Source organism: Nelumbo nucifera, chromosome 3 (assembly GCF_055504915.1).
Source record: "Nelumbo nucifera cultivar China Antique chromosome 3, China Antique-T2T, whole genome shotgun sequence".
Classification (NCBI taxonomy): domain Eukaryota; kingdom Viridiplantae; phylum Streptophyta; class Magnoliopsida; order Proteales; family Nelumbonaceae; genus Nelumbo; species Nelumbo nucifera.
This window is the reverse complement of record NC_142651.1, coordinates 91,131,127-91,144,078: the sequence shown is the minus strand read 5'-3', so window position 1 is coordinate 91,144,078 and position 12,952 is coordinate 91,131,127. Positions and strand designations below refer to the sequence as shown.

At 40.0% G+C, this 12,952-nt stretch overlaps 1 protein-coding gene across 2 annotated transcripts in view; it reads right to left on the bottom strand.

The window, feature by feature from the left end:
- Nucleotides 1–12,952, bottom strand: part of KU70 (ATP-dependent DNA helicase 2 subunit Ku70-like protein) — a 100,110-nt gene that overhangs the window by 30,614 nt on the left and 56,544 nt on the right. For both annotated transcript variants that reach the window (XM_010275107.2, XM_010275109.2), the window contains exon 14: nt 654–715. In XM_010275107.2, coding sequence (XP_010273409.1) covers nt 654–715 — 62 coding nt within the window. The remainder of the gene's footprint in view (nt 1–653; nt 716–12,952) is intronic.

The window sequence follows — 12,952 nt, the reverse complement described above, 5'->3', positions numbered from 1 at the left end:
AAGGTGTTGTTAGTGGTGAAATCTACTAGCCATTTGTAAAGTTTGGTGATCAAGTGGCTGATTGTCTTACAAATGGAATTCCTTAGTCAAAGCTGGAAGATAACCTCTGCAAGCTAGGCGTGTATGATATCTATGCTCAGCTAGTAGAGAGGGAATGTTGAGAATGAGAAAGGACAATATTGACTTTGCACTTGGGTAGATCATTAGGAGCCTATTAAAGAGCCTTGTAATTTGATCTGTCAATATACAGGTCAATCATTAGGCGTATAAGAAACAAGAAAGATTGTCAACCCCATTCTCTCATATTGCTGTTTTCAAATTTTCTCACCTTATTCTTCTCTTCTGTTCTCTTTATCTTATGTAAATTGACATCAAAACTTTACAAATCCTTGAATGATGGCAAACCAAAGGATAGTTATAATTAATTGTGACAATTCGTATGAATAACTGAGATGCTTTAATCATGGTTAATCCACATGGATATCACCAGTTAATTGGAAAATTAGCATTATTATCACAATAGAATCGATGATTTTAATGTATATATAAACCATTAAATAAGATGCAGTAATGGTGTAAATTAAATTAAAGAAGCATATCTAAGAGTATTCAAGAAATAAGATCCAAAAAATACTGTCACATCTATTACTAACCGCTGAAGCCGTAACATTGATCTGTGCAAAGCAATGAAAATGCGGGTACTTCCAATTATTTCCTGGTAAGCAACAAAAGAGGGAATTGGTCATGGTTTATGCTTATAAAAGCTTTGTGAGAAACCAAATCTTTATTTAATTGAGTTTGCAGTCTCCAAGATGCAACTCAGTCTCGAAAGGCACATTGATAGCTTTATATGCTTAGTGAAGGTCTTTTCCTAGGGACAGAACTAAGATGCAACATAACCAGTGTCAGATGGAGGATCTAGATGGTATTCACTACTTTACATGGGACAAAGCAATATTGCACTCCTATCGTTGCTAATGTTCACCATAGATGTGACAATACATTTTGATTGGAAAGATACATTATTATTGTTAAGAGTCGGCTGTAGAGGGGTAGTTCGGTCCTTTTGCTTTATGTTAAGAGTGTGGGGTGTAATATCTGTTATAGTCTGGTTTAAGTGTTGTGTCCCAAACTTAAATAGGGGCACAACTGTCTTTTTGCTCTTAATTAGAAACTTATATATAAAATCTGACCGACTAGAGAGAAACTGTCTTCTCTAGTTCGAACCAGCCTTTATTCTCTTCTCTATACTCTATACTAAAACTGGAACAGATCTGAACTTTATCATGGTATCAGAGCTACTGTAAGAAGTTTAGATCTACCCAGAATTTTTCATCACCATTTACCCTAGGTTTTTGCAGAATTCTCATCAACCACTTGGAGGTTAGCAGAAGAGCTGAAAAGGAGTGATCATTTTCTTCTATTGGAGGTTTTGATGCCTCCGGTTGGTGGTGCAGTGGTTGTTTTTGGTGGTTGGTAGGAAGCTCTCTAATCAATGGATAAAAGAAAGCTGTTTCAGATGTAGTGGACAGACGAGTGCAGGTCTGATTTTTGTGGCTCAAATAGGTGGGTCACATGGGTGTTACAGTGTGAAATGAGTATTGATTAGTTTCAGACCTAGTACTATGTGTGTGGGGTGTATTCGAGTGTTTTGTGATGTTGAAAGTGAAGAATAGCAGTGACTATTATTGCTGAAAACTGTGACAGTAGATGTTTTCAGCAATAACCAGCCATTAGTGTGCAGTGTGGTGACTAGTAAGTGAGGTGGTGTGACATACTAGTGAGTGAATTTTTTTTATCGCATCAGCTATGGTAGATAGCAGTGAAAACAAATCTAGTGTTATGAACCCCCCCCTCCCGATTACCTAAATGTGCACATGACATCTATTAAACTGAATGGTAGGAATGGAATTATGTGCCTTGGGCTAAATCTGTAAAAGTTTTCCTTAGAGCTAAGAAGAAGGTGAAACATGTGAAAGAAGAAAAAACCCTCTGTTGATTCTTAGGGATATAGTGAATAGGAACAAGAAGATGCACAAATTGTGACATGGTAATGGAATAGTATGGAACCCAAGGTTAGTGTGAATTTTATGTTCTTAGATACAACCAAGGAGATTTGTAACCATGCAAAGCAACTTTACTTTGGACAAGACAATACTACTAGAGTATACCAACTTTACCAAGAGCATTTTAATCTGCAGCAAGGTAATCAAAGTCTTGAGGAGTACTATGCTAGTATGAGGAATCTTCACAATAAGTTGGATGTGTATCATCCCCTTACTTCTGATGTCAAGACTCGACAACAACAGAGAGCACCTTGATGTAACCAGATTTTTAGTAGGGTTGAAGTCTGAATATAAACCAATGAGAAAATAGATACTAGGTGGGTCTGCCCTTCCCTCTCTTGAAGAGGTGTTTGCCTGTCTTCGGAGGGTTTCTGTTGGACCTACAGAGAACTCTACCATATCTGATAGGTCTGCTTTTGAAATGACACGAGGAGGAGGTCATGGAGGTAGAGGAAAAGCTTGGGGAGTTCAGCCAGGTCATGGCGGTAATTGTCTTTTCGCAAATTCCCCATTAACCTTATGTCTGTTAGTAAATTGACCAAATCTCTTAATTGCTCTATCACCTTTTGTCCTTCTTGTGTTTTTCAGGATCTCAAGACAGGGATGAAGATTGGTGAAAGGCATGAAGCTGGTGGACTGTATTATCTTGATGGTGGTGGTTCGTCAACAGTTCTTCAATCATTTCTTTCTCCTCTTCAGTGGCACTTAAGTTACTTGTTCCATCCTTGAGTTGTCTTTCTACTATGAATTGTTAGTCGTGTCAGTATGGAAAACACCATCATGTTCCCCGTTAGTCCTAAGATTGACAGTCATATGCCAAGTCCTTTTTCTTTGTTCCATTCAGACATTTGGGGTCCAAATAAAATAGTGTCATAGTACTCTGTAATTTTTGTTAAAGACTATTCAAGGATGACATGGCTTTATCTTATGAAATAAAGGAGTGAATTGTTTTCTATTTTCCAAAATTTTTATGGTGAAATTTGCAATCAATTTGGTGAAGGGATCCTATATTTCGTTATATTTATATTTATTATGTTTATATTTATATATATTATATTATTTATATTTATTATATTTATATATATAATATAATAAAGAAAAAATAAAATTAAAAATATTAAAAATAATATAATATTATATATATTATATATTAAATATTAAATTTAACAAATAAATAATTAAATTAATAATTATACATATAAAAATACTTTGTTCTGATAATGGCCAAGAATACTTTTATACACCGTTTCAAGAATATTTGGAACATGGTATTATCCATCAAACCCCATGTACTTACACTCCTCAGCAAAATGGAGTGGTTGAGAGAAAGAACCGCCATCTTTTGGAGACTACTCAGTCCCTTTTGCACCATATGAATGTACCCAAACGTTTTTGGAGTGATCTAGTACTTACATCTTGCTTCCTTATTAATCGGATGCCCATGTCTATCTTTGAAGGTCATCCTCCTTTCTTTGTTTTGTTTCCTACCTTGTCTCATTTTCCTCTTACTCCTAGGGTTTTTGGGTGTGTGTGTTTTGTCCATAAGATTGGCCTAGAATGTAGACAAATTAGATGCACGATCTACTATGTGTGTCTTTGTTGGCTATTTTAGCACTCAGAAAGGGTATAAGTGTTATAAACTATAAGGAAGATGAGCCGAATGGCCCATAGCCCATGGTTGTGTTTTATTTTTTGTTTATGTTTTGTTCTGTTAATGGGCCTTTTCTTATGGGCCTATTAGCATCAGTTTCTCTTGTTTTAATTAGCTAGCCACCCCACTAAGGGCTTACTTGTAATTTTTTGTTAATTAGTGATTAACCATTTTAAGTAAAAGGATTAGGAAAAGGAGAGAGAGTACGAACAACTTTCTAAACGCCTTGTATTTCTAAACACCTTTCTTATGGCCTTATTTCCCCTTCATATTATTCTTTTCTTTCCTTTGTTTCTTCTCACCCTATACCTAGGTCTATATCAGAAGCACTCCCAATTCCAAAATGGAGGGATGCTATGAAAACCGAGATAGAGGCACTGCACAAGAATGACACATGGGAAGTGGTTGATTTGCCTGAAGGGAAGGAGGAGCTAGTGGGCTGTAAGTGGGTGTATACCATCAAAAATCATGTCGATGGTTCCATTGAGAGGTACAAAGCCCGGTTGATTGCAAAAGGCTATACACAGAAGCATGGGATTTCAATACAATCAGATTTGCACTCAAAGGGGGAGATTCCTCCATTCCTTGGTGCATCGGAGGGGACTTCAATACAATCAGATTTGCGTCGGAGAAAAACGGGCAAGCCAGAAGAGATAGAGGAATGAGAAGCTTTGCAAGTTTTGTTCAGAGGTGGAGTTTAATGGATTTGCCTTTGGCAGGTGCTAACTTTACTTGGACAAACAACCAAGCTGCACCTACTCTAGTAAAGTTGGATCGTTTCCTTACCTCACCTAATTGGGATGACACCTTTCCAAATCTAACTTAGTCAGCCCTCCCTAGACCCTTGTCAAACCATATCTCACTTCTCCTAGACAGTGGAGGGCTGTTACCTCCGCGGGGCCCTTTCAGATTCGTGCATATGTGGTTAAAGGAAGATGGCTTCATGAACATGATTCAGGGGTGGTGGGAGAACATGAGCTTCTTTGGCTCAGCTAGCCATGTGTTCCATCTGAAACTGAAGGATCTGAAACAGAAAATTTAAGTGTGGAATAAAGAAGTTTTTAAAGGAGTTGAGGCCAAAAAAGCCGACTATCTCCAGCAAATTGTTGATTTGGATTTAGAGGAGAGAGGCCCCTTGAGTGAAGAAAATAGGAAAAAGAGATCCCAAGCTAATCTGATTTTTGACAAACTTTCAGTGCAAGAGGAGGTTAAGCAGAGGCAGCGGTCTAGGAATCTTTGGTTGAAAGAAGGTGACAACAACACTAATTTCTTCCACAAAATGGCTAATTCTAGAAGGCGCATAAACAGTATTAAATCCCTAAAAGTAAATGGGGAGGTCTTGGAAGGGGATAGCAGAATTAAAAATGCCGTTGTGGATTTCTATTCGAATCTGTATAAAGAAAGATGGAAAAAGAGGTCTAGGCGGGATGGATTGGATATTAACAGAATATCAGAAGAAGAGGCTGCTGATTTAGAAAAACCATTTACAGAGGAAGAAATCAGGGAGGCTATCTTTCAAATGGAAGGGGACGAAGCCCCAGGCCCGGATGGTTTTACTTTGAAGTTCTATAAGCTGGGTTGGCAGTTCATTAAGCAAGATCTGCTGAAGGTCTTTGCAGAATTTCATGCAAACGCTTCTCTGGAAAGATGTCTCAACTCAACTTTTATCACCTTGGTTCCTAAGAAGGAAGAGGCCTTGGAATTGAAAGATCATAGACCCATCAGCCTCTTAGGAAGTGTTTATAAAATACTAGCAAAAGTCTTAGCTTCAAGGCTGAAGAGAGTGATGGGTAAGATCATCTCACCCTCCCAAGGTGCTTTTGTAGAAGGGAGACAGATTCTTGATGGGTCCTTATCGCTAATGAGTTGATTGACTCACGTAGAAGGGAGAGTAAAGGGGGGCTGATTCTCAAGGTGGATATTGAAAAGGCTTTTGACCATGTCAGTAGGAATTTCCTGGACTATATGCTTGCAAGAGTGAATTTCAGTTCTAAGTGGCGGAACTGGATAAAGGTCTGTGTAACCCCTCCCACTTTCGCGGTTCTCCTCCTCGATGGTGTTTCCTGTGGTAGGTTAAAAAGCTCAAGGGTTCTAAGGCAAGGAGACCCTTTGTCTCCCTTCCTTTTCAATATAATTATGGAAACCTTAAGTAAGCTCACTCGTAGGGTAACAGAAAGTGGTATCACTCATGGCTTTAAAGTCAGTGAAAGAGGAACTCAGCTCTCTCTTCTTCAATTCGCTGATGATACTATCTTCTTCTGTGACTACTCTTCTGATCAGCTGGCCTATTTAGGTTATATTCTCAGATGGTTTGAAGCAGTCTCAGGCCTCAAAATTGACTTGCCTAAAAGTGAACTGTTGAAGACAGAAGAAGGTCTCCCTGATCCCAATATGGCTAGTATCTTGGGCTGTAAATCTGGAAAGCTGCCCACAACATACCTTGGTCTTCTCTTGGGAGCCAAATGCAGCTCTAAGAACATCTGAGACCCGGTTATTGACAGATTTGACAGAAAATTGGCAATGTGGAAATCTAAGTATCTTTCAAAGGGAGGTAAGCTCACTCTAATTAAGAGTGTCTTATCTACACTCCCAATCTATCATCTTTCCTTGTTTCAGATTCCTGCTAGTGTTGCAAGGCTTCTAGAGAAGAAAATGAGACTCTTTTTATGGGCTGGGTGGAAGAACAATCCCAAATTTAACTTGGTTAGATGGAAATCTGTGTGCAAATCAAGGAGGACTGGTGGTTTAGGAATTAGAAATATTAAAACTGTTAACAAGGCTTTCCTTGGTAAGTGGTGCTGGAGATTCAGTAAAGAGGGGAGCAGCCTTCGGAGGAGAATTATTGCAGATAATTATGGGCTCACAAATGTAGGGCAGGACTCGGGCCCTGGCTTTCTCCCAATGGGTTGTGCTTTGTGGAGCAATGTTGTCTCTATTTCCCCAGATTTCCTAAAGGAAATTAAATGCAAAGTTGGCAAGGGCGACCTCCTTAAATTCTGGTATGATAACTGGTGTGGGGACACTGCTCTAAAAGAAAGTTTCCCCTCTCTTTTTGACATTGCACAAGATAAAGATGTTGTAGTGGAAGACTGCTTTGATTTGAGGAATGGTGAACTTGTTTGGAGCCCTATCTTCAAAAGGAATCTTAATGATTGGGAAATAGGTCCACTAACAGATCTTTTAATCCTCAATCACAGCTTCAAGCCCAACCCGCAGGCAGATGATGAAAGATTTTGGGCTTGGGAGACTTCCGGCATTTTCTCCTTTATGTCTTTCTACAACAACCTCATGGCCAATGAAGATGGAGACTTCCCTTGGACTATAATCTGCAAATCCCATGCTCCTTCAAAAGTAGCCTTCTTGGTTTGGACTGCAGCACTTGATAAGTGCCTAACCACAGATCGACTACTCAGAAGGGGGATGCAGCTTCCTAATATCTACTGTCCCTTCTGCAGTGAAGCTCCTGAATCTTCCAGCCACATTTTTACGCACTGCAACTTCTCTCAGCAGCTCTGGGATATGGTTCTCTCCTATTTTGGTGTCTCCACTTGCCCTCCTGCTTCTGTTGTACAGCTTCTTCAGGGGTGGACCTTAGAGGGCATGAATGTAAGAGTCAAGCTGCTTTGGAATTTTTTTTCTATCTGCTGTCCTTTGGGCCCTTTGGAAGGAAAGGAACAGCCGAATTTTTGAAAACCTTTCCAATGACATAGTTTCAGTCAAAAACAAAGTCACAGGTTTTTTATGTTCCCGGTTAAGTGTATAAAGAGCTTTTACTGGAGTTCAGCTTTTTTCTTTTTTTTTTTTGCAAGCTGGACCATTTTTTATCTGATTTCTTATATCTTTTTGTAAATTCCCATTGTACAGGTCCTCATTGTACATGCCTACATGGGCTGATGTATCTGGTTTCTCTTCGCAATACAATAATTCTTCAAAAAAAAAAGAGATGTATGGGATTAACTACCACGAGACTTTTTCCCCTGTTGCGACGATAAACTTTGTGAGGGTTTTACTATTCTTGGCAGCTCATTCAGATTGGCCCCTCTATCAGCTAGATGTGAAAAATGCCTTCTTGAATGGAGAGTTACATGAGGAGGTTTATATGTCTCTCCCACTAGGGATATATGACCCAGATATGCAGGGTAAGGTCTGCAAGCTGAAGAAGTCTCTCTATGGGCTCAAACAGTCACCTAGAGCCTGGTTTGAGAGGTTTAGGGCTACTCTTGTTAAGTTTGGTAGTTTGTTTACACACAGACTCAACCTAATCATACCCTCTTTGTGAAGAGGAGAGGTTCATCAGTGGTATATCTTAAAGTCTATGTGGATGACATTGTAGTGACTAGCACTGATGTGACAAGGATTGATAACCTTAAAACCTTCCTCAATGCAAAGTTTGAGATCAAAGATCTGGGGGAATTGAGGTATTTCTTAGGTATTGAAGTGGCTCAATCTAAAGATGGCATCTTCATATCCCAACGCAAGTATGTGCTTGACTTGCTCATTGAAACAGGTAAAGTGGGAGCAAGACCGGTTGCTACCCCCATTGATACGAGTCACAAGCTTTCTGCTTCTGATGGAGAACTACTGAAGGATAGCGGAGTGTTTAAAAGGTTGCTTGGGAAACTACTATATCTATGTATGACTCACCCTGACATTGCATATGTTGTTAGTTGCATTAGCTAGTTCATGCATGCCCCTAGAGATACACATATGGCAGCAGCAGAGAAGATTTTATGTTACTTGAAGAGTACTCCAGGGAAAGATATTCTTTTTACTAAGCATGGCCACATGAAACTAGAAGCCTGTAATGATGATGACTGGGCAGGTAACATTGATGATAGGAGGTCAATTTCGGGGTACTATAGTATGGTTGCAGGTAATATTGTTTCTTGGAGGAGCAAGAAACAATCAGTGGTTGCTACATCTTCAGCTGAGACAGAGTACAGAGTTATGGCTCGTGGAGTTTCCGAGTTGCTTTGGCTCCGGTCCCTTATGGAGGAATTGGGCGTTGAGTATGACAGGCCACTGATGCTCTATTGTGACAATTAGGCCGCCACTAACATTGCCCACAATCCTATACAACATGATAGAATGAAGCATATTGAGGTTGATAGGCATTTCATCAGAGAAAGAGTGGCTTTTGGGGAAGTTTGTCTACCTTTCATTGCATCTGAAGGACAGTAAGCTAATATTCTTACCAAAGGAGTCTCCAAGGCGAAGCTACAACATGATACAAGCAAGATGGGCATGATTGACATCTATGCTCAACTTGAGGGAGGGTGTAGAAAAAGGTAGAATGGCCCATAACCCATAGTTGTGTTCTATTTTTTGTTTATGTTTAGTTTTGTTAATGGGCCTTTTCTTATGAACCTGTTAGCATTAGTTTCTCTTGTTTTAAATAGCTAGTCGTCCCACTAAGGGCTTACTTGTAATTTTCTATTAATTAGTGATTAACCATTTTAATTAAAAGGATTAGGAAAAGGAGAGAGAGTACGAACAACTAATCCCTTTCATCCCTTTCTCTTCCTCTTCTTCTCCTCTTGTTGTCTTATTTGCTTCTTTATCTTTTAATCAGATTTTTTATCTTCTTTATTTGGGACTGTTTTTCTTCTTAACCCCAGTTCCCAATGTTCTTTTGTGTGTCATTATGTTACATTCTTTGAGTCAATTCCGTTTTTCTCTAGGTCGGATGCCTCTTTTCTTTCTCTACCTCCACTTCCAATTCCCTTTGAGGACCCCATTCCTCTTATTCCAATTGTGACCAAGTCCTCGCCTCCGATGCAGTTTCTTGTTGAATGACCACCCATCCAGCAAGTGTATACCCATCAACATGTACCAACTCCTCCAGCTTCTTCACCATTGACAAATCTGGCAGTCGTTCCCACACTAGCTCCACCCCTATATTTGACTTTGATCTTTCCATTGCCTTGCGGAAAGGTAAGCACAGTGGCACTCTTCATCTTATTTCTAATTATATTTCTATATCCCCCCTTTCTACCTCCCATCGACAGTTTGTTTCTATGTTGTCTTTTGTTTCTGTTCCTAAGGATGTCCAAGAATAAGAACTCTCAACTCTGGCTCATAACCATACGTGGGATCTCACCACCCTCACTCCTAGCAAGCATGTTGTAGGTTGTAAGTGGATATTACTATCAAGTATTTACCAAATGGTAGTGTAGAGTGGTTGAAAGATCGATTGGTTGCAAAAGGTTATTCCCAATTGTATGGCATCCACTACATAGAGAACTCTCTTGTTGCTAAGATTAGTTCAGTCCATGTTTTGATATTTCTAGTTTCTATGTATGATTGGCCCTTGTTTCAATTCGACATCAAGAATGCCTATTTACATGAAAACCTTCTTGAGGAGGTCTATATGGAGCAACCACCAGGATTTGTTGCTTAGGGGGAGGATGGTAAGGTGTGCAAACTTAAGAAGGCCATTTATGGATTTAAACAATCTCCTCGTGCGTGGTTTAGTAGATTCAGTGAAGTGGTGGAAAATTTTGGCATGAAACAATGTCAAGTTTATTATTCAGTATTTAGCTATGATTCAGGTGTTGGGAAGGTTTTATTGGTGGTATATGTAGATGACATTGTTATTAACGGCAATGAAAGGTTGGGGATTGATTACTTCTAGACAAAGGATCTTGGTAAATTAAAATATTTCTTGATCTGTTAGAGGAGACAGGATTGTTAGATGTAAACTAGTTGAAACACCTATGGAACAAATGTTTGAGCAGTGATCCAAAGACCCTAGAAGGTACAGGAGGTTAGTGGGTAAGTTGTATTATGATTCGGCCTGCCCTTGAGTTTTGTTAGTCTAATAACAGCCAAGAAGAGAGAAGAAGAAAGAAGAAAGAAAGAGAGAGAGAAAGGAGAAGAAAAGAAGATAAGAAAAGTCTGGTTCGAATGAGAGAAAAATTACCTCTCCCATTCGGCCAGATGTGTTTTATATTACTAACATACTGGAAAAGACACATGTGTCCCTACTTAAGTGAGGGACACTAGTTCTAACACATCAGCAACCTCAACATAAGTATAGAGACAGAAATACCCCTACATACTCGACACTAACACTCCCCCTCAAACTGGTGAGTATATATCATATAATCCCAGCTTGTTACATATGTAGTCCACTCTTCCCTGACTCAACCTTTTAGTAAATAAGTCTGCCCACCGGTTCCCTGTGTTAACATATGCAGTGTCTATCACTCCACTCAGCACCTTCTCTCTCACAAAGTGACAGTCAACCTCTATGTGCTTGGTTCTTTAATGAAACACCGGATTAGAAGAAATATGAACTGCAGCCTAATTGTCATAGTAGAGCTTCATTGGAGTGTTAATATTGAAACCTATCTCCTGTAGAAGATTCCTTAGCCACACTAATTCACAAGTAGTATGTGCATTAGCTCTATATTCTGCCTCCGCACTGCTTCTCGCCACAACTGTCTGCTTCTTACTTTTCCATGTCACCAGATTACCCTCAAGAAAAGTGCAATAGCCTGTCGTAGATCTCCTATCAGACATAGAACCAGCCCAATCAACATCAGTATATCTTTCTATTTCAAGTTTTCCACCACTTTTGTATATCAAACCACGACCAGGAGCCCCCTTTAAATACCTCACAATTCTTAGAACCTCATTCCAATGACGAACCAAAGGTTTCTGCATGAACTGACTTACCACACTAACCGCAAATGAAATATCTGGCCGAGTAATGGTTAGGTAGTTTAGTTTACCTACAAGTCTCGATATCTGCCAGGGTCTTCAAACACTTCACCCATATCACTTTGTTTCCATAGGTGTTTTAGCTGGTTTAGCACCTAACAAACCTGTTTCTTCCAGCAAATCAAGCACATATTTCCTCTGACACAAATTAATGCCATGCTTAGACCTGGCTACTTCTATCCCCAAGAAATATTTCAATTTACCAAGGTCCTTTGAAAATGTTCCTACAAAAAAGTCTTCAACCTGTCAATGCCCATTTTATCATTCCCGGTAATAACAATATCATCTACATACACCACCAATAGAATTTTTCCTGCCTGAGAGTCATAACTGAAGACTGAATGATCAACTTGGCACTGTCTCATACCAAACTTCTTTACCACCTCACTGAACCTACCAAACCATGCTCGAGGAGACTGTTTATGCCCATAAATAGCCTTCTTTAGCCTAAATACCTTACCATCCTCCCCCCGAGCAACAAACCCCAGTGGTTGCGCCATATAGACCTCATCGAGTAAATCACCATGCAAGAAAGCATTCTTGATATCAAGCTGATAAAGGGGCCAATCATACATAGCAGCAAGAGAGATCACAACACGAACCGAACCTATCTTAGCAACTGGGGAGAAGGTCTCTATGTAGTCAATACCATAGGTTTGGGAGTACCCTTTTGCAACCAGTTTAGCTTTCAGTCGCTCTACACTAACATCAAATAAGTACTTAACAGTATAAACCCACTTACAACCGACAGCCTACTTCCCAGGAGGAAAGAGTGGTGAGGTCCCAAGTATGATTATGAGTTAGAGCTGAGAGTTCTTCTTCCATTGCACGGCGCCATCCTGGAGAGGCAAGGGCTTCCTACACATCCTTAGGGACAACAATTGAGGATAACAAAGAGATAAACTGGCGATGGAAAGCGGTAAGGTGAGTGAGTGAAACATAATTAGAAATAGGATGAAGGGTACAAGTGCGGTTACCTTTCCGCTAGGCAATGGGAAGATCAAGATTAGATACTGGGGTTGGGGTTGGTGTGGGGACAACTGCCAGATCTGTCAACGTTGATGGAGATGGAGAAGGAGCAGCCGGTACATGTTGGCAATGTGTATACACTTGACGGATAAGTGGCCATTCAACAGGTGGTGGCAGTGGAGACAAGGACTTGGTCACAGTTGGAACAAGAGGAACAAAATCCGCAACTGGAAGAGGAAGAGGAGGAGGTGATGAGGAGGAAGAAACATCACCGGACCCCAAGAAAAACGGAGTAGACCTAAAGAAGGTAACATCAGCACACACAAAGGAACGTCGAGAACTAGGATGATAATACTTACACCCTTTCTGGGTCCGAGAATAGCCAAGGAAGATGCACTTAATAGATTGTGCATCTAACTTGTCCTTCCCAGGGCCCAGATTATGAACAAAGCAGACACACCCAAAAACCCGAGGAGAAAGAGGAAACGGAGACAAGGTAGAAAACAAGGTAGTGAATGGGGAATGACCATCAAGGATAGAC